The sequence below is a fragment of the Athalia rosae genome, chromosome 5, assembly GCF_917208135.1.
Source record: "Athalia rosae chromosome 5, iyAthRosa1.1, whole genome shotgun sequence".
Taxonomy (NCBI): Eukaryota; Metazoa; Arthropoda; class Insecta; order Hymenoptera; family Athaliidae; genus Athalia; species Athalia rosae.
In genome coordinates this window covers 17,506,681-17,527,499 of record NC_064030.1, presented here as the reverse complement: position 1 = coordinate 17,527,499, position 20,819 = coordinate 17,506,681, and the positions used below count along the sequence as shown (strand labels likewise).

Here is a 20,819-nt window from a genome sequence, read left to right as displayed (position 1 = left end):
ATGCATGGATTGCGACGAGTCAAAGTGGGTCTACGACTAAAAATAATCGATATGCTTGTAATTTTTCTGCTCCCAACAGCGAATAATTGATGATTACTCGATCGATTGCATGAGTAGATGATTTTGGCTTTCAGATTTGGATTCCTGAGCTGATTATACGTGAGATTACTCTTGGAGAACCAAAAAAAAATATCGATTTTTGAGCGAAATATAAATCATTTTTTTAATTGGGTTTAATATGCTTTTCTAACGTATTTTGATCTCAGGAATCCGAATCTGAAAGAAAAATTGGTATATCTCTAGAATTGACCGAGTTATCGCCAATTTTCAGCTTTTTGGGGTCAAAAATAAAAAATTGATTTTATAATCTATATTAATGTAATTTGAGCTCAGGAATCTGAATCCAGGAGAAAAATTGATCCATCTATAAAATTGACCGAGTTATCCCTATTTTTTCGCATTTTTTGGCATAAATTCGAGGATATCTCGAAGGGAAAAAATCGTAGCTCAATTCGGACTACGGATTCGTGTTCCTGAGGTCAAAATACATAAGAAAAGTGCCATACGATCAATTTTAAAAAATAAAAATTTTTGGCCAAATTTTGAAAAAATCGTAAGGGGTACCCCTTGGAAAAATCTCAAATTTTGGCCAAAATTTTTTATTTTTTTAAATTGATCGTATGGCACTTTTCTTATGTATTTTGACCTCAGGAACACGAATCCGTCGTCCAAATTGAGCTACGATTTTTTCCCTTCGAGATATCCTCAAATTTATGCCGAAAAATGCGAAAAAATAGGGATAACTCGGTCAATTTTAGAGATAGATTAATTTGACTTCCACTTTCGGATTCCTGAGCTCAAATTACATTAATATAGATTATAAAATCAATTTTTTATTTTTGACCCCAAAAAGCTGAAAATTGGCGATAACTCGGTCAATTCTAGGGATAGATCAATTTTTCTTTCAGATTCGGATTCCTGAGGTCAAAATACGTAAGAAAAGCATATTAAACCCAATTAAAAAGATGATTTATTTTTCTCTCAAAAATCGATCGAGTAATCATCAATTATTCGCTGTTGGGAGCAGAAAAATTAAGACATAACGATTGGCTTTAGTCGTAGACCCACTTTGACTCGTCGCAATTCATGCCAAGAGTCGAAATATTCGAATTTTTCAATTCACCAGCAAACCCGAGCTCAGCTAGAGTCAGGTAGCCACGGGCACGCGGTTTGTTGTGGGGCGTGACCTCTGCTCAGCCCCGAAGGTGACGTCTCACAACAAAGCGCTACGCTACTAGCTACCTGACTCCAGCTAAGCTCGGGTTTGCTGGTGAATTGAGAAATTCGAATATTTTGACGCATGCATGAATTGCGACGAGTCAAAGTGGATCTACGACTAAAACCAATCGATATGCTTGTAATTTTTCTGCTCCCAACAGCGAATAATCGATGATTACTCGATCAATTGCACGAGTAGATGATGTTAGCTTTTAGATTTGGATTCCTGAGTTGATTATACGTGAGATTACTCTTGAAAAACCGAGTAAAAGAAATCGATTTCTGAGCCAAAAGTAAAGTAGTTAAAAAATTGAATGTATGACACTTTCCTCACGTATTTTGACCTCAGAAATTTTCATGTGCAACCATAATCGATCCATCAATTAAACAGATAAGAGTTATCACGAATTTTTCTTCCAGAGAGCGACAAAATTGAGATGTTGAAAATTCGGGACAGCTCGATTCGCTCGCAGCATTCGTGCTTCTGAGGTAAAACTACCTCAGGATACCGTCGATCTCGCAATAGAAAAAACTATCAAATTTTCTTACCCCCATCAGGCAATTCCAAATGAAATTTTCCTGCAAGGGAGGAAAACGAGGAGAACGGCACATCGTCGAGAGTAGATGTTGGTATAGGGTGTTTCCTTCAAAGGGATCCTTCATTTGGTAATCCCCCGCTCTCCGCGTTTACAAAGCCAATTAGCCAAGGTAAATTGGCGCATGTTACTCGAAAGGGAGGGGGAGGGGGGGGAGGGTGGTTACCTTTTTTTTTTTCATCGGTAGGACGGCTTTCGCGTTTCGGCTACAAACGACGCGTCGCCGCTATACTCTCGTTCCCTCTAACGAGCAAGACGAAACGGCCGAAGCTCGGCGGACGACTCCCGATCTTCGGAGGGGAACAAAAAAAAACATCCACCCTCTCGTCGTCGAGGGAGTCCGAAATAAAATTCTCAACTACATTACCGTCGTCCGGCGTTCTCCACCGGTCTTTCTCTCCTTGCAGACGCGAAACTACTGCGCCCTGCAAAAGGGCCCGTGTATCGATCCCTACGAAGCGCGACGTCTTCTTCCCCTGCAGGTTGCCGATGTCCGCATTTTCGGGCGTCGCGTTCGTCGCTCAACCCGACGCGATTTCTTACCTCTGTTCCTCCTCGCGGAGGTTCCGCACCCGCGTGGATATTCCATCAGCCCTCGCCGTATCCTCGGAGACGAAGAAGGCGGCGGCAGCGGAGTCGGTGGTGACGCAGTCGGTAGGTCGAGGGCGAGGGTGAGGGGGTAGAGGGCTCGTATCCTCGTTCCCGTCGAGTGCTCGGGGTTCTCCTCTATTTGTGTATCCATTTCCCGAGTAGCGTAGCGGCGGTCCGGCGTCAGGTGCGGCCGGGGGGGGATGAGAACCGGCGAGGATCTGCCAGGGGATAGGAGGAGGAGGAGGAGGAGGGAGGAGGGGGGTGGGGTGGTGCGGTTCGCCGGTACGGAAGATGTTGGGTCAATAGCTGGTAGAACGGGTGGTGGAAAACGCGGCAACGAACAAGGACGAACAAGGAGCGTAGAGTTAGCGCGAGAAGAATGACCGGGTCTCGTGCCTCCTAATGGTTTCGCAGACTAAATAAACAGCCGGGGCCGAGGACCTTCGACCGGAGGGGAGGGGAAGGGACGCGCGCGCGCGGGGGGGGGGCGGCCCTGTGTTTGCTCGGTAATAAAATTCCTCTTCTTCCGGCATTAGTCAGGTGGGCGAGAGCGGGGAACCGAGGCACGTACACCTCTCGCGGCTCTACACCGGATGAAACGGTCGCGGAAGGGCAAGGAAACGGAGCCCCGATCGATATCCTCGAAATTAAAAGGCCCTCCCCGCCAGAGCCCTTCGAAAAACGGATATCGACGGAAAATCCCCCGTCACTCCGAACGTTCCCCGTTTGCCACTGGAATGCCAATGGGGGGGGCAGTCGAAAACTTCGCTCGTGTCGAAAATCGAGGCGTCGTCGCCGATGCAACGGGATAAAAATTCGTCCGCGGATTCCGACGGATCGACGTCCTCGGCGAAAAGCGAGTTTGCTCTCAGCTTCCCTCTTCCTACCTTTTTTCCCGCTCGCTGTCCGCGGGCGAACCGGAGGAATTCGATCGTCGCCGATACTCGGGGTGACTCGCGGAAGCCGAGAAAAAAAAGTACATCGGCAAAAGTTCCCAGTCGGGGTGTCGGACGGACGACGACCCCCCGCGATAAATTCTACCCCCGAAACGTCGACCGCTTTTCCCGCCAGCGTACATCACATTATCGCCCTTTTTCGGTTCCTTCGGGAGGAACTGAACCCAACTGACTGTATATATATTCGGACGCATCTACGCGGACCGGTGGTCATATTTTTGCGCTTCGACGCGTGCTACCCGAAATTCATGGGGGTTACGCGTCCCGCGGGACGCGCGCGTTTGGGGGTGGAAAAGAATCACCCCCCTGGCGCGAAGTTGAAATAAGGGGAGGGGGTAGTTTGACCCGGTGTACGGTCCGTCCGAAGAGCGACGACTTTGCTGGAATTTTCGCTTGTGTTCCGTTTCGCGCGGATTTCCATTCGCTCGTACGCGAAATGCGGAGGAAAAGAGTAAATAAAACGTCGCCCGTCGTCGCGCACACGGAGTTGGTACGAATGACGACGGTACCGCCGCGGGACACGTAATACTCGTATTGATTCGAGTCGACGTGCAAAACTAAAAAAAAAACAAAAAAAACAAACAAACAAAAACCCCGCGGAGAGAGTAGGGGAATTTCCAAAGGAATCAAAAACTTGTCAACAAGGCCGAGTAAACAACGCGCGACGTCCGAGATGATCGATTCCGTCCCGCGTTATTTATACGTCGCATATCTGACTCTCGGCTAGTCGACGCCAACGTAGACGGCGTAAGGCTTCCGGAAGTTCGATGCAAATCCGTCGAAACTTTCGACTGAACGTAAACCGATAGCGAATCGGTCCGCGAAAATTCGCCAGCGGGGATAAACGCGGCGAAAACGAAGAGCGCCGCGTTAGCGAGGACAAACAACAAGAAGAGAACGTCGTGGGGTGGACTCACCTGATTCATGTAGGATCTGACGAACTCCATGCTCTGGTCAAGGGCGTAGGTATCGCTGCTGCACGAGTCGAGGATCAGTCCGCCCAGCGTGGTGTTCGGGAGGAGGGTCGTGTCGTTGTTCAGTTCGTCGAGGGCGTAGAGCATCGCCTCGAGACGCTGGACTCCCTTCTCCTCCTTGACGGCCCCGCAGGGCGATTGCCCCAGAGTACCCGGCACCTGGTGTCCGAACGAGTCGCGCGCTGTCAAAACCGATTCGAACGGCGGGAGGGTGGGGGGGAAAAATCGCGGAGGGAATCGCCCCGTGGATCGCGCGCGATCTCGCGTCCGATTTTTTTTCGCTTTTTCAAGTCCCCAACGTTGATAAAAGTTTTCGGAGGGCGAAACGGCGAGTAACGAACACGTCGATAAACCGTCGTACGTCGGAATGACGCGAGGCGTTGTGCCCTTTTTACGTGCAGAACAGTAAATCTGTTCGACGAGTCGATCAATTTCTACCGATTTTTTTTTTTTTTTTCAGTCAACTGCGAGGAGGTAGCGCGCGCGCCTTTTCTCAACCAATTTCTGAAGAAGAAGAAGAGAAGAGGAAGAAAAAAAAACAAAAAAAACAACAAGCCACGGGTAATAAGATATACGGCGGCTTTGACTGGAGGCCCTTCGATCGATTTCGCCTACCTTAAGCCCGGCGAGTCGGGCGAGGAGAAATCCCTGCTATTCGAGAACAGTTTCGCGCGAACAAAGAATAGAAAAGAAAAAGAAAAAGAAGAAGAAAGAAGAAGAAGAAAAAAACTAAAGAAAATTCCAAAAAGACGCAGCCAGCTGTGCGCCGGAAGCAGCTTATCTCGGAGAAGTTGAGCTTTTATGGAGTTCCTAACGAGCGAAAAGGTATTCGAACCGTGAGATTTCTTTTGAGATAAGGTGTCTCGACTGGATCAGATTCGAATCGAGTTGATACCGGTAACACGCTCCCACCGTTCTTGGCTCACCGGCGATTACCCCGTAGCGAGGCGATCCCCCGCCCTCCCTTCGCGCGGATCGGGCGATTCGATCGAGGGGGCGGAGGGAGGGAGAGAGGGAGGGGGAGGGAGGGGGATGTAAACCACGCTCACCTGTTCGTGCATCGGGAATATCCCCCCGAATATGATGTCGCCCGCGATCCTTATGAGTTTCGAGCTCTCGTCCTCCTCGTCGTGGTTCTTCGGTTTCTCGTAGCACTCGATCAACACGAGGAACCAGCACATCCACAGCAGCGTGCGGCAGAGATTCGTCATATCGTCGCGCGGAGTGCCGTGGGCTCGACGAAATCCGCCAAAGGTCGAGAGGGTAGGGCGACTCGGCGTCCGGTGGCTCTCGGGGGGATCGGGATACCGCTGAAACAGAACGCGTCAAAGGGCGCCTGTGATTCTCCGCCAGGGACAAAGCTGCGAGGCCGGCCGGGTCGATGACCCAGGGCGAGGATAAAACTTGCGCTATCCGCGGGATCTAGTGGTTCCACTCGACTCATCGATCTACCTATAGTCGTCCCGGAGGTCCGGACCTCGCGGAGACGGACTTACCCTTTTACTCGGTAGCCTTTGCCGATTTCAGGGGATAACGGAATCTGAGAGAGGCCCTGAAAAGCGGATTCGACGCGGAGGGTCCCTCGATTGACCGGCCCTCTCGTCGTTCGCGTGACGAGGTGGGAAGTTTTTTGCCCGAATCAGCGTCGCTCCTCGGATGTGTTCCCTCCGAGCGAAAGAGAGCGAAACGATCGTCACGCGCCGTTTCGACGACACGTGGCGATTCCGGGTGCGGAACGCTGTTCGCGTTGAATTCAAAATCGAGGCGAATCTTCAACCCCCCCCCCCCCCCCCCGTGAAAAAGAATCGAGGAGGTTCCGAAGGCCTCCGGGTTATCTTGTTCGTCGTTTAAAAATACTCGACGCGCATCTCGGATGAAAAAGCTCGCCCCACCCCTACCCTCCCGGATATCCCTCCGGGGTGGATCGATGTACCGATTTAATTGACTTTCCAGGCGACGACGACGACGACGACGTCGTGTGTATCGGGGAATCTCACGCCGATTTCGACTACGGGCTGTTCGAGAGGGTGTTTTAAAAAATTCACGACGTCGAACGTCGAAAATCGGACTCCGCGCGAACAAAGTAACCCCTTTTGTGGATATCTGAAGGAGAAAGTTTCGCCCCGGGGGGGTAGGTTGGGCGGTTTCAGTTTTAAGGGCGAAGAATTTCAGCCTCCGCGGAAGTTTCGGGGCTACCTGAGAGTCGCCTCCTCGGATCCGATTGATTACGCTCAATACCGGATCGGCTGGAACTAGTTGCCGATCGATAACTAACCAACGAATCCCGTCGGATTCTCTTCGAGGGTATTATTTTATTTTATTTTTATTTTTTCTCAACCGTAGTTTTATAACCTTCGCGGAAAAATATCAGGCAGATGGAAAGCGAAAGGCGAACGGCGTGTACGCGAGTGCCGGTATTCGTTTAATTCGCGTTTTCCATTTCCTTTCATATTAGTTCGCTTTGAAAGCTTTCACTCTCAGCGAACTCTTCGTCTCGTTTGCTAATTTTCTTCGTTTCAACGGAATCCGCGAAACTTCCGTTCGCAAAGATATTAATAATTACACTTAGACTCACGGAATTATCGAAGGAATGGAGGGTAGAAAACAAAAAAAAAAAACAAAAAAAAGGTATCCGGAGTGTGCGGTAACGGAGGAACGTCGAAACGAAAAATCTCCTCGCTGGTCGTTACACCGCATTAGCATTAATTGCGATTTCAAACCGAGAGTTCGACGTGCCCGTGCCGGAGAAATCCCGCCGCTCGTGTCCCGAATGAGACGGCGCGTAAAAAAATTTCGCTCTCTCCAAGCCCTTCGTCCCCGATTATACGCGACTGTCCTCGAAATTCGAATCCCACTTTCGTTTCTCGGTCTTCCGAAATCCCGACTCGAATTCGAGGAGAGGATTCCTTCGACCTCCTCAACGGAAAAAAGAATTACTTTTAAATCTCCGTACGCGTGCAGGCCAAGTACACACAGAAAGCCTCGAAGCGTGCGAGGGATCGAGAAATAAATGGAAAGCTTAAGCTGGTCCAGGATCGGCCGGGTCGTTCGTTAAAACGATTCGGAAAACCCCGCGAAAGTTTATCACCGGACGTCGAAATTATTAAACTACGAGACGAAGCTTCGCGACGCCTCGGCGTGTACCCTTTGAGGTGAAATTGTGACGTCGGGCGTGTACGCTTTGACGGGAGGGTAGTTTAACCGTACTTCGTTACATTCGCGGCGTTGAAATAATTTCGAAAGCGGCTCCCCGATCCCGTGGCGAGGTGTAACGATAAGCGTGGCCGCCGTCCCTGAAAACTGCGATTAACTTCGCTTCCTGCGGTTGGCGAATTTAATGATCACCGTCGTCGGTCTTCCACCACGTGAACGAAATGACACAGAAACGAAGGGGATGATGATGAAAAAAAAAAAGAAGAAGGAAGGGAGGGAGGGAGGGCGGATGATTACTCTCCACAGCTACCGCCGCCAAATTGAAACAACGACATCGTCGTCGGATTATAAAATATCGCTAATAAATTCGCCACGACACTTCAAAGATCGCCGAAAAAATTTTCCTTGCCAATTCATTGCCGCGAGAGGAATATCGCGTCTTCCCCGCGAAAAGAGGGAATGACGACGTCGCCTTCGTTAGAAGGTTTCGACGAATATCGGCTGGACCCTTTTCCCGCGAGCCGGCCACCCCCTCGCCCCCCTGATTCCGGCCCTACACTTTTTTTTTTCCGCATCACGCGCTATTAGTTTCGTACGATGAAACGAAAGGAAAAGGCGCAAGGTGGAATGAAAAGGTGCGCTTTGTTTTGTACCTTTTTTTTTTCCCCCAGATATGACTCGCGCCTACGATAAAACATGCCCGGGTTATTGCTCCGTTTTATCGCCACTCGTTCCGCGACGGTGGCAACGGCAGCTAGCGAAAAGGAGGCGTTCGTTCGATTGGAGGATTTTTTTTTCGTTTTTTTTCTTTTACTTTTATTTATTTTCGTTTTTTATGTTTCTTTCTCTCTCTCTCTCTCTCTCCTCGGCGTGCCAAAAGTGGAACGGCGCTCTCGATTATCGCAGGCCGAAAATAACTCGCCGGCAATTTCCTCCCTTGAAGTGGAATAAATTGGAGCGGCACTGTTTACCCCCCGATAACAAGGTTTTGATGTCCTACGCGCACGTCGAAAAGTCTTGGAAGTTGGAAGTGCAAATATAAAGAAGTTTCTCCTTTTACCTCTCCCACCCGGCATTCGCCGCCTTCTCCAGTCAGTCAATCAGACGGAATATATTACGTGCCGCACGCTCGCGACGCGTACGCGCATTTAAATCGAACGAAAATGTTTCTCGCGTCGCGCGTGCCAGCGGTAAAGGAATTCTTTTTCAACATCCCTTCGCCGCCGGTTGAAAAACCAACGACAGCTTCTGGTATTGGCTCTACCGACCCACCCACCCACCCACCCACCCCTTCCGACCGCTTCACCGCCGACCGTCATTGTTTTCGACTCGGAGCACCTTCGACTGGAAAAAAAGCGGGGGGCTCTCGATCGACAAGTGGAATCGGAACGTCCGAGTGTTGGAAAAACTACGGCGTCCCGCGACCCGATTGGGGGGTGGGGGAGGAAAAAAAAAAAACGAAAACAAAGAAAAAAAAACACTCGGATCCAAAGTCTCCCGGTGTCCGATCACTTTTTGTACCGATGTCCCGGCGATTCGCGCTCCGCTTCGTCGTTATTTACCCGTCGGATTTCGAAAATAAAATAAAATGAAACAGAAAAAAATAAATAAAAGGAGAAACGAGTTCGCTTGATGAATCACAGTTCGACCCCGATAGCGAGTAGTAGGTAAACCGGTCGTAACATGGATTCCTATCTGAGTTGGATCCCTGCGGGACTTTCGCGTTCCAAAGGGTGGAGAAAGTGATTACGTCCACCGCGGGGTGTCTTTCGCGGGGGGGAAATATCCCCGTTGGAACGGTATCTGCCTCTACGATCTGCGGAGGAAAAGTCCGTCCGTCCCCTCCGCCTCGCTCCTCGCTCGGAGCGTTCACCTCCGCGTTTCCGCGCGCACCGCACGACGAAAAACAAAAAGATAATCGCAAAAAGGACGTCGAATTTAGGTGTACTCGATATTCGGAGTTGGGCGATAATCTCCGTTACGCGCGACCTCATTTACCCGCTAACGCGAATCGCGCATCGCCCGAGGTCCACGTCCGAAAGGGGATCCATTTTTGTTTTCGCTCCGCGATCACCTCCCCCCCTTCGGATTAAAACGTCGCCGGTGGGACGCGGCCGTTTCGTATCGCGTTGCGGCGGATTCGCACCAAAATCGAGGGGGTGGTGCGTGCGCGTTAAATCCGGCGAGGGCCGTAGGTGGCACGGCCGCAAGGGCCTCCGAGGGACGTAAACGGCGCGGCTCCCTAATTTGCAATAAACTTGCCTTACCTCCGTAACGGCCGGGCCGTTACACCGTTTTTACCGAGAGAGAGAGAGAGCGGTGCCGACGCTTCCCTACGAACGTTAAACAAACGGGGATCCATTTCGCGCTGTACTTTCCTCTCGCTACAGGATTCCGTACCGTTACACCGAAACGGTCGTAACTTCCCCGACGCGCGGCGAACTCGCTGGCCCTTTGCCGTTTCGATCTCCGGGATTTTTTTTCTCTATTTTTTCTCACAATTTTCCAAGACGCCGATTCGAAGGGCTCGTTCCCCTCCCTTAGACCTCGTTTCCCTCCTTTTCCCAGGTTTTTTTTCGAAGCTCCTCCGATTTCGGCCAACGGCGGAATCGGAGGAGTTACGCCGTTGAACGCGTGGAACGCTAAGGATCCGAATCAGGGATCTCGGTTCGCGGTGGCGTCCGTCCGTCCGTCCCTCCGTCGGCACACACGTCATCCCGCGGAGTGGATTCTCTAATTGGTTTTCTCTGTACCGGGACGCCCCCCGCCTCCCCCTCCCCCCCCGTCGACGAGGTTTCCCCGGCACTCGTCGAGCCAACGACCCGGGCAACCCGTCGGAACGATCGCTGAAAAGCGGTCGACACTCGTTGCGTGGCTGCCCGCGGCCATTTCGGTGCATCGGAGACGCGTCGTCGTCGTCGTCGTCCCCCGGAATTTCCCGCGGGTGGATATGTGCGGATACCCGGCCCGTGACAACCAATTCCCCGCGGACGTTGATCGCTTTTTGTGTTTTTCGTTTTTATTTTTATGTTTTTTTTTTCTTTCTTTCTTTCTCTCCGCATTTCGTTCGCGACCGACAATTGGAAAATTTGAAAACTCGCGTCGAAACGGCGCGGGCGATCGATCGATTGAAAGAGGCCGCGGGGGGTCAACACGATCTCCCGATCGTTTCGAGGCACCGGGGGTCGAGTGCGATTTTGCAGAGGAACGTCGCGTTCGCGAAAAACAAACCGTACGAAAATAACGCCGAAGATAAATGAAGGAGAGCGGTTGCGGACGAAAGTGGCTGGCGCGCCACGTCTTACCCTCACCCCCCGTTATTATTCTCAACGAGTTATTGATAAAGGGCCACTCTATAGATCGGTAGGGAAAACAGATCCCCCACCCCCCCCCCCCCCCCCGCTCCACCACTCCGTACGCGAAGTGGTTATCGACAAGGTGAATCGCGAAAGCTCGCTCTACGTGGTACGAAGATTCGACGATCCTCGTAGGAGGAAAGTAGGGCCCTCGGTCCGCTCAGGTGATAGAAAACCGTAAGGAATCTCCGCTCGAATTTTCACGTAACTCGCGTAGTTCGTCGCACGTGCGGCGGCGGGTGACAGCGAATCGAGGTAATGTAGCTGCCGCCGTTGGGCGTGACGAGTAATTTGTCAAACTGAAAAATAGCGCCCGCTCATAAAACCGAGGAGACGAGTCTCCGGTAAAAGAGAGGCGAGAAGCGGGGCGAAAAATAAGAACGAAGCGGAATGCGGGAGGCACTCGGCGTACGACCACGCCGCGCAGATGCGGCCAGGGATCTCGTCGGAAAACGTTGTTATTATTCTCAGCCGCGATAAAGCGACGTTGGGTGAAACGTCGTCCTTTGAAAAGGTTAAATAAAGGAGAGTACATAAATCCGAGCGAGTTAGGGGGTCGCCCGAACGCTTCGAGAACGGAAAAAAAGAACGCGGGAGCAACCGCCGCGCTTTTTCCACTCTCCTCGAGGGCAGCCCGGCGGACGCGTCGTCGTCCAACGGCGAACTGGACCCGATTTTTAGATCCTCGGGAACGACGATCTAAATCGGGAGGAATCGACGAATTCGCGAAGCGGCGCCCACCGCGGCCCCAGCGAGCGAGGGGAGGTAATAAAAGTAGCGCGAGCCGAGCGAGCGACGGGCTGACCGTATCGCGACTCGCACTACTGCGGCAGGCAGGCGGCGGGGCGGCCGACCATACGCGGAGTCTACTACTCGCGCTCTACGGGCGGGCGAGCGAGCGAGCTGTGGCCGCGAAATTCGCCGCGAATTTTTGGGAAACGGCCTCGATGATTACGGGGGAATTGACGAGGGGCGCGCGTTCGACGCGAACGGATGATAATCGCCCGTTCGTCGTCGATTCGACGAATGAGAGGAAAAAGTAATCGGATGAAACGAAACACGCGCAAAGGGGGACGAGTATAAAAACGAAGTCGTTTCGCGATTCCGTTTGCGAACTTTTGCTCGCTCGCCTTTGGGAATTTTAAAATTCGTAGGAGGGGAGAGAGAAAAAAAATTGCAGAAATACTCGAGGCCACTCGTACGAGTGGATAAATTATTCTTCAACTCTTCCGAGCGTTTCGTGGCGGGGAATAATTCGCCGGATTTCGTTCGAAAGGACCCTTCGCGACTCGTGACTCGGTTAATTTATTTTTTCTTTTTTCTCCCCCCCACCCACCCCCTACAGTTTCGTCGTCGATCGATCGACGAGAAAATTCAGCTCGCTGCGAAGCGAAATAAATTTTTCAGATTACGATCGAACGACGTGCTCGGACAAACTTTCCAACGGCTCGTACCCTCGCTGGCTGAGACACAGCTCTTCTTCCCCAAGATGCTAAAAGATAACTAATATTTCTTTTTATCGTCCCGGAACCCCGCGACCCGTTCAACCGTCCTCGCCATTTTTACAGCCGGCTAGGTGGACGACTCCGTTTATTTTCCTTCGTTCAAATTCTTCAAGGGTGTAACGGCGGCGGCGGTGGCCGACGAAGGGAAAAAAAAATCTCCCCTTCCCCCACCTCGCTCGAGATTAGGGCGATCGGAATAAGGCGTTTTCGACGAGCCGACTCGTTTTGATTCCTTCGAGCCGGACCGAGTCGATCGACAACACGCGCGGCGTGGGATACCTAACGACGCGTGAAAAGGGTTCTCTCCGCCAGCCGGTAAACAATAACAAAAGTGTGACGGAGACGAACGGCGGATAACGGAATCGGGTTGAGTGCAGGTCGATCCGCGCGCTATATTTTTTTTTTTCTTCGTTTTTTTTTTATTTATTTCACCAACGCAACGCCAGCCGTCTGGTTATTTTCTTCTTTCGTTGTATTCGTCGCGGTATAGTGCGGGAACTTCGGGGCGACTTTTTTTCGCATTCGTGTGACGCGAGGGGTGCGGAAAACGACGATATCGTCAAAAAAGAGAGAGGTTCGTTTTGAGGATGGAAAAAAATTTCAACTCGATTCCCGTTATTTATGATTTTAGTTTTTTTTTTTTTTTTTTTGTTTTTTTTCACCCCACATTCGCCGGTCGGATCGTTCGCGTTTCTTCGCAGGTTTCCGGTGCCAAAAGTGCCGGATGCGAGTTTTCCCTCTCGAAGGAAGCTAGCGCGAAGTAGCGTCCGTCCAAAGTTGGTCGGCGTCTGGTGGAGGATTTTTAGGAAAACGGAATTCGTCTCGGGCCCAAAAAAAATATCCTCCGTTTCGTCCTTTTTTCTACGTTCGTCGTTCTCTCCGTTCGATAATTGTTAAGTCGACGACGCGTGTCGACGCCGGGGTAACAACGCCGCTCCGCGTCACCGGGATAAAGTTTTAATTCGTCCGCGGGCAAAGTTTGGCGACAAAATACCTTCGGCAAGTTTAATTTAAATTTTCTTAGAACTTTCGGCGAGGCAAGGTTGTTACGATTAGGTGTACGGTTGACTAATGAAAACGAATGACGCGTCAGCGTCAGTTTCTATTAAAACCGAGCCCCCTTACCCTCGCCCTCGCCTCGCCTCGCCTCGCCACCGCGCTTAACTGCCGTAAGGATGTACGGAAAGTCGTTAAAATCTATTTACCGGAGTCTTCGTAAATAATTGAACGACCTTTACGCGCGACGACTCGTCGTCGTCGTCCCGATACTTTTACTTTGGGGGAAAATGCGTCCGTTCCACCCCGGAGGGGGAATATCTGCACTCGACCGAGGGTAATCGAACGGGGGATTTGTTTCGAGATTGGCACGAGTTCGGCCCAAAGTCGATCGAGTCGAGTACAGAGCACACGGTCCCCGCACGATGATCGAGGAATCCCTCGGAACTCGAAAAAAGAAACCCCGTATTTGAAGGAACTCTAACTCGCTCGAAGACAGTGGAGAACGTCGAAAGTTGGATAATTCGCTTTGGAATTCCTTGCGAAGAAATTTTTTCAGTAGTAAAAAAAACAAACGAGGCGGATTCCCCGATTGTTGCGTTCGGCGTAACCGTCGCGTCCGATTATGATGTTCATAAATTTCGAGGCCAATGAAAACTCGGGGGGTGTCGGGCGGTTTACACCGAGCGACGGCGTCGTCCCCGGGTGCCGTCTCCGGCGTTACGAGCGTCGTAAAGAAATAATTAAACCGCACGCGGGGCTAATCCTCCGATTAAATATTCACCCGATCCGGGGGCCGGCGGAAGCCGAAACTGCGAAAACGGACGCACGTGCCGTCGAGCCGAGGAATGCGACGTCGCCTCCGATTCGACGGCATATTTCCACTAAGGGGTGATTACGCGTCTGACGCGTGCCGCGTTCGCGATTATTATTCCGCGCTAGATTTCCGCTCGGCTCGTTTGCGGCGAGGCGCGGCGTTTCGCGGTTCTCCTCGAATTCCGACGGCTCGTCAGAGATCGTCAGCTTCGTCGTCGTCGTCGCTGCGGGGATATTTTATTTCAGCTCGAGGACCGCTCGGCAAAAGAGACGACGGTCGTCGTCCGCCGACAATTTCCCGTTAAAGGCTCAGCCGGTTCCGTCCGCGCGACTCGCCTTCCCTTTGAAGGGTTTATCGCGAAAGTCGATTTAATTCGTCGCCACGGCTCCGGCGAAAGTTAGGGGGCCAACTTTCGCCTCGCGACGGAGAACCCCCTTTGATATTCGACGGAGCCCCGCGGGTACGCGGCTCTTCGGCGTCGAACTTATCGCGGACTTCCCGTTGCTCCTTGTCGTCCCGACCCGGACGAGACGCTCCCGGCGGCTTTCGGGGCTTCGAAAAGCGCATACCCTACCGAAGGCTCCGCGTAACGGAGGCGAAAACTTCGGGACGACGCCGAGAATCGCCTTTCGGATCTCGATTTCGGCAACGCGTTCTTATCTTCAAACCGAGTGATTGCTGCTTCGATTGGCCACCACCCCTTTCGCTACCCGGCGGCGGTCGTAATTTTCCCCGCCCGCGGGATCAACCGTCTCCTCCCTAATTATCGGCGAAACGTTCCGATCCTCGGCGCTCGTAGCGACGCGGGGGAGGAGGACGTTCGACGCTTTTCAGAGCACTTCGTCCCTCGAGCTACTCCGGAGTTCGCCTAAAAGCCGTAAAGTCGCTCGCCGTCCGCCCGAATTTGCGTCGCTGAATTATGACGGGGTCGACGGTACGGGGCAGGAAGAGAAAGAAAGAAAGTAGAGAAAAAAGAAAAAAAACTGGAGATTTAACCCGCTGCGTTTCGGTTCATTTATTTATAACCCGGGTTTTACAGGTCTTCGAATCGGACCCTCGCGTACCGCGTAACCCTCCGAACACCCACATCCATCATCCGTCCGTCCCGCGTCATCCGCGAATTTTTTTCAACCGGCTTATATTCCGCGGCGCTTAGGGGAAGCCCGGATAACAATTTGCCAACGAAGGGGTTACGTGAAAGCCTAATTATCGAATTACCGCGACTTCCTCGTCGGTTTTCCGCGTAGCTTCCGAACTATCGAGTTCTCGCCGTCGTACGTCGTCCTTCGCCAACCTCTTTTGCCGTCCGTCTTTCATCCCGCGGGACAACGGGGACGTCGTTCTGGAGGAGGAGGAGGAGAACGAGAAGTCAAACCCCCCTTTACCCCTCGAAGCCGGAATCGGGCGCATTTTTAGGGCAGGTAAAGCGCATTCCCCGGGTGTCGGACGCGTCCGCGTGTCTCTCACGCCCCGCGGACCGGAGTCACGTCGTCCTCGGGGTCGAGCACGTACGCCTGTAGCGGCGCCGCCTCCGAATTGGACGGGAATATTTCCTGGGTGTCGGGCGGTACGTGACCGGGACGATATTTACGGGAAAGTAAAACAGTATTTATAGTCTCGTTCGGCGGGAGAGAGGGGGGCGAGGGGGATGGGGGTGGGGGTGGGGGTGGCGGTCGCGTTTTTTTTTTGCGCCCTCGAAATCCCGAATTCCAGTCGATGTTTCTCCGTAAAATTCCCTCGCTCGTTTCACCCACACGTGTATGTATATATGTATATAACCGCGAGGCGAATCCGCCAGAAGCGCGAACCACCGGCGTTTTATCGATCTGCGGGGTGGTTTTCGAGTTAGCCCCGTAGCTCCGCTACGTCACCGCGCTACTAACCATCGACAACTAATTATCCGGAATGGCCTAATTCGACGCTGACCGCCGCACGGTCGTCGTCGCCCTGGGAACCCCCCCGTAGGGGAAGTCGGCGGAGGAGGAGGAGGAGGCGGAATTTTCGCAGTTACGCGGAAATACGATTCCGCGACCGTAAAGCCGGTCGCTCGTTCGCCGTCGACGCACTGCACGTTCCCTCTCAACTCACGACACGAGACGTCCGAGACGATCGAATTCCCGAGGAATCGCGACAATCCCGCCGGCTGGGGTATGTAACTTTCGAATTGATTCGATTCCGCGGGATACCCGAGGGATCGGGGAGGGAGGACGGGGGGAGGGAGGGGCGGGAGTCCCTCTGGAAAAAGGGGGATGGATACCGGAGTAGCCGAGTTCGACGACTGTTTTCCGGGGAACGCTAGGCGGTTACGACGATCCGTCGACGGATCCGACGTATAATTGAATCCGACGGGGGGAGCGGGAGCGCGGGAATTAGGGGTGGCGTACGCCGTCGGAGATCGTAAACCGGATCCCCGGCTGTCGCTTCAACTTCGACGAGTCCGTATCGGGGGAAGGGCACCGCCACCTGCTGCTGCACCGGTTGCGATTCCCCCCCCCCCCGAATAAATATCAGCCGATACGCACCGATCAACGTTTAAACGACGCGACGCGATAAGAGAGGGCGATATCCGCGACGACGGGGGGGGATCGTCGAGATTTCCATCTTCGGGAATAATTGATCGATCGGACGGATTCGTACAGGTGTTCCGTTCCGTTTCACCTTTGATCGTGGGGGAAACGATCGCCCGTTCGGAGTGAGTCGCACGTTTCGACGATCGATTGTTGTACAATTTGTCAAAGAGAGCGCGACTCGTCGGACTCACTGACGCGGGGATCGTCCAATTAACGATTGAAACACGCTCGTCAGCCATTCCCGCGGTTATCGGCCTCCTCGTATTCGAGCTCGTTCTCGCAACGTCGGAACAACGGACGGACGGACGGACGGAAGCGCGGCCGCCCGGAGCTATTTAGGATACCACTCGCTTTGTGAAATTGGATACATCCTTTACCCCCCCCTCACCCCCTCAATCCCCTTCACCCCCTCCACCCCGCCGTACTCGAGTTACCGGAGAATATTCACGCGTTAATTACACGATCAAGTAATTTCCAGCTCCCCGCTCAAAATTCTCTGTTATCGAAGTAGCGCGCCTGCGTCGAGGCACGTCGGTCTCGCGTTGTCGGAACTCCGGAGTTTTCCACATCACGTCTGCCGCGTACCTGCACCGCGACACCGAAGGGGTAGTTTTTCCAGATTTTTCCCCCGTTCGTTGGACGACGGAACGTCGCCGACCTCTCGGTGGTCGTCCGTTGATTATTTTCCAGTCTCTCGTCGCCAATTTCGACGCTTCCGACGGTCGCTGAACCGCGACGCGCGACGGGACGGATGACCTCTGGCGATAACGATCTGGCGGGGGGGGGGGGGGGGGGGGGGACCGACTCGATATTCGCTACGATTCGCGTCGATTCCGGACCGCGAATCCACGCGACGTTTTGTCAATTAACGTTGGAACGTAGGGGCGAAACGAGAGAGGTCCTCCTTAAGTTCGTCCTCCGCGTACCTCCCCTGATCGCAGGTGGTGAATTTTGACGGAGGAGAATTCCGCGTTAGCGACGTTGGGAAAAACGAGGATACATTTTTCACTCGGTCAACGATTCGTCGACGATCTTCGAACTAGTTCGCTCCCATTTCTTCGCACGACGGAGGAGCTACACGACACTGTGTTCCACCTACGATCTCTCTTGCATTCTCCTCGATCTCCGTTAACCGTTCGGTTGATTTCTCATCCCCCAAAGGGATTCACGATTAATTTATTCACCGATGCGCCTTCCATATCTTCTTTTCCATCTACTTCGCAGTCGCGCGCGTATACAAACACAATTTAATACTCGTTCGTACGGGTCGGCCCCCGCGAATAGGAAAAATTCCCGCAGTTTTACGTCAGACGAGAGGTGGGCGAATAAATCGTCGCGCGTGTTGCGTACGAATGGACAAAAAAAAAAAAACAAACAACAACGTCAAATGCGACAAACGATCGTTCGCGGGGATAAAACAGATTCGAGGGCGTCGGGGTGAGCGGATGGGCGGTGGGTGGTTGAAAATAGAAAAAACAAAAATTCAGTAACTGAAAGTAAACGAGCAACGCGTGTGAAACTGAAATCATTGTTCGTATACACACGTAGACGTATACGGTATACTTCGATCGTTGAGCGTTGAACGTACAGAAATTTGGTGCGGCCCCTCGGGCCGATGGGGGGTTAGCCGGGGATGCTCTTCGGAGAGGAGACGACGCGTCTTTCAGTGGCGAACGTGAAGCATCGTCGAAATGATAAATCGCGCGGTGGCGGCTCGCGGATTTTCGTTTACACCGCAACCGGTACCGCGGTCGGACTGGCGCGACCCGCGAGACCTCGCCGATTTTATACCACCCTTGGCGCAAGCGCCTCCCGAAAGGCGAAAGCTCACCCCCCTACCCCGCGTTCGCCCGCGGCTCGCCCCTCGGCGCACACCAGACAGTCGCCACCCAGATTCCCCGATATACCTTCCGCAGCCACCGACGGAGACTCACGCAAGACAAACGTTCGCCCGCGTTCAATGTCGAACGCGACTCCGACGTCCGTCCGCGGGCTTTTATAAACCGCTGTCCCACATAGGTGAGGGGGATGGGGGTGGGGGTGGGGGTATTAGATCACCCCGTATCTCGAGTCTCGGACTCCTCGTCGTTCGGGCGATCCGGAGGACCGGAGGACCGGAGGCGGTGGCGTAACGCCCGACCCGCGAGGGGATGATTACGCTACGGGAGCACGAGGACGAGTAGGTTGCCCGACCTTTTTTTTTTACGCGACGCCCGTGACGTCGATATGCGAGCCAGACGTTCGCGACCCCCGACGAACGAACGATAGAAAGCGGCGCGCGTTCCTCACCGCCGCCGTACAACGGGGGCAATCGGACCCTCTTACCGACGTACGTACGAATAACCCAGCGCCACATTTCGCGCTCGAACGGTGGCAATTTTTACACCCCCCTACAACGACCCGCGACGATCGCATGCGGTGTGGTATCAATTGCGCGCTCGTTCGAAGAGATCTCGAAATGATCGTCGAGCGTCGACGAGGAAAGATCGAAGGGAATTTGCATCATGATTGCAGCTTTTCAGATCGAAATAATGTTCTAGCCTGGTATCGGTAATTTATTAATTTTTTTCTGGACTCACCCCGCGACGTGGAGGTTCCCTGGAACGGCGCAAAGATCGTCCGGAACGTTTCGGACGGAAGCATCCTCGTAGCGATTTTTCCGACCGCAGCGTAGAATCGAAGAATAAGTTGCACCGCTATTTTCGTACACCTGTAAACACCGCGTACATTTTATAATTAATCGAAGATCGACGTACGACGTACGACGCCACGGCGGGCCGAGTTGAGACTGAGTGAAACGGAAATTCCGCTCCACGCTCAATTGTAACAACAGCCTCGATTGTAAAAGTAAACATTCCGATATACCCGATTCTATGCTCGGGCTTCAATCCCAACGGTTGTAACCGTAACACGCCCCGAGCCCGAAGGTCGAATCCGTCAGACTCGAGCGCGCCGATTCTCGCGAACGACTACGGTTATAAATAGATTGCGATCGGAACTCGGGTCGGGTGAGTTTATGTTGTTGTTGCCACCGAACCGATGGAAACGAAGTGTAGGGAATCCAGCGGGATCAGCGTTGCAAACGTTGATGCACATGCCTACGTAGGTCCGCCGTATTGCCAACGATGTCCAACCTGTTGAGGCAACTGCACGATACTTTTATGGAATATGTTTTTATTGTTATTTATTTATTTATTTATTTTTATTTTTCTTTCTCTCTCTCTCTCTCCCCGCATCCCGCCTACTCTCTCATGGTCGAACATCGGGAACGCGGATGCCCGGTGAATATTTATTCGCAATATCCTGTCAAGGATCGTCAAAGCTCCCGTGTTATATATCGATTGACCAATGGGTCCGAAGCCGTAGGGGGCAGTTAAGATTTATTATTCATAATGCGATACACGCCCGTTACAAGTGCGGTGTACGGGTACGTGATCGATTCGCGATGTGTTGAAAGGAATAAAAAACAAAAAAAAAAAAAAAATTCTAGCGCCGCTGTTCGAAAGCGCAGGCGTCGAGCTTTGTAACAAACGGACATTAATTGTTATCGACGACGTCCCGTTGGTAATTAAATCGTTGCACCGCATAATTATACCTCACCGGAGGCTATCATCTTTTGACGGTGATGTCTGCGCTATTGTACGGATAGAATTCCGCTCTATTCGTTCAAGCATAGCGTCAACACCCGCGAAAATACATATAATGCGAAAATACGTTTTCGTACGGTCGACAATTCCATTCGGCAATTATTCATTGAAATCGAATAATTGATCATTCGTCATTCACGTATACCCGGAATGGGGGGGTGGAGGGGGGGGATGTAAGCGTCACTTTCCGCTTGTAACACCGGCTTGTTTTTCGAGTATCCTCGTCTCGATTACGCTCGTTCGCCTTGTTCCTCCGAAAATTGGATGACTTCGGTTGCGAAACTTTCGAGAAATGAATAACTGATGCTGAAACTTCCATCGCTCCAGTTTCTAGGAACCAGCCAAGGAGTAGAACAACAAAGTCTATTATCCGAGGCACG

The 20,819-nt window shown here is 52.4% G+C and overlaps 1 protein-coding gene across 5 annotated transcripts in view; it reads right to left on the bottom strand.

Moving 5' to 3' along the window:
- LOC105687236 (metabotropic glutamate receptor 7) overlaps nucleotides 1-20,819 on the bottom strand; it is a 48,999-nt gene extending 28,180 nt beyond the window's left edge. Inside the window, exons 1-4 of one of the 5 annotated variants that reach the window (XM_048654993.1) lie at nucleotides 19,658-20,816; nucleotides 19,372-19,502; nucleotides 5,445-5,705; nucleotides 4,339-4,554 (exon numbers count right to left, since the gene is read on the bottom strand). In XM_048654993.1, the coding sequence (XP_048510950.1) occupies nucleotides 4,339-4,554; nucleotides 5,445-5,606 (378 nt within the window). In that variant the 5' untranslated portion in view covers nucleotides 5,607-5,705; nucleotides 19,372-19,502; nucleotides 19,658-20,816. Of the gene's footprint in view, nucleotides 1-2,417; nucleotides 2,546-4,338; nucleotides 4,555-5,444; nucleotides 5,706-18,380; nucleotides 18,548-19,371 lie in introns of those variants that run through there. The other 4 variants (XM_048654995.1, XM_048654992.1, XM_048654991.1 and 1 more) reach the window with 4 other exon arrangements.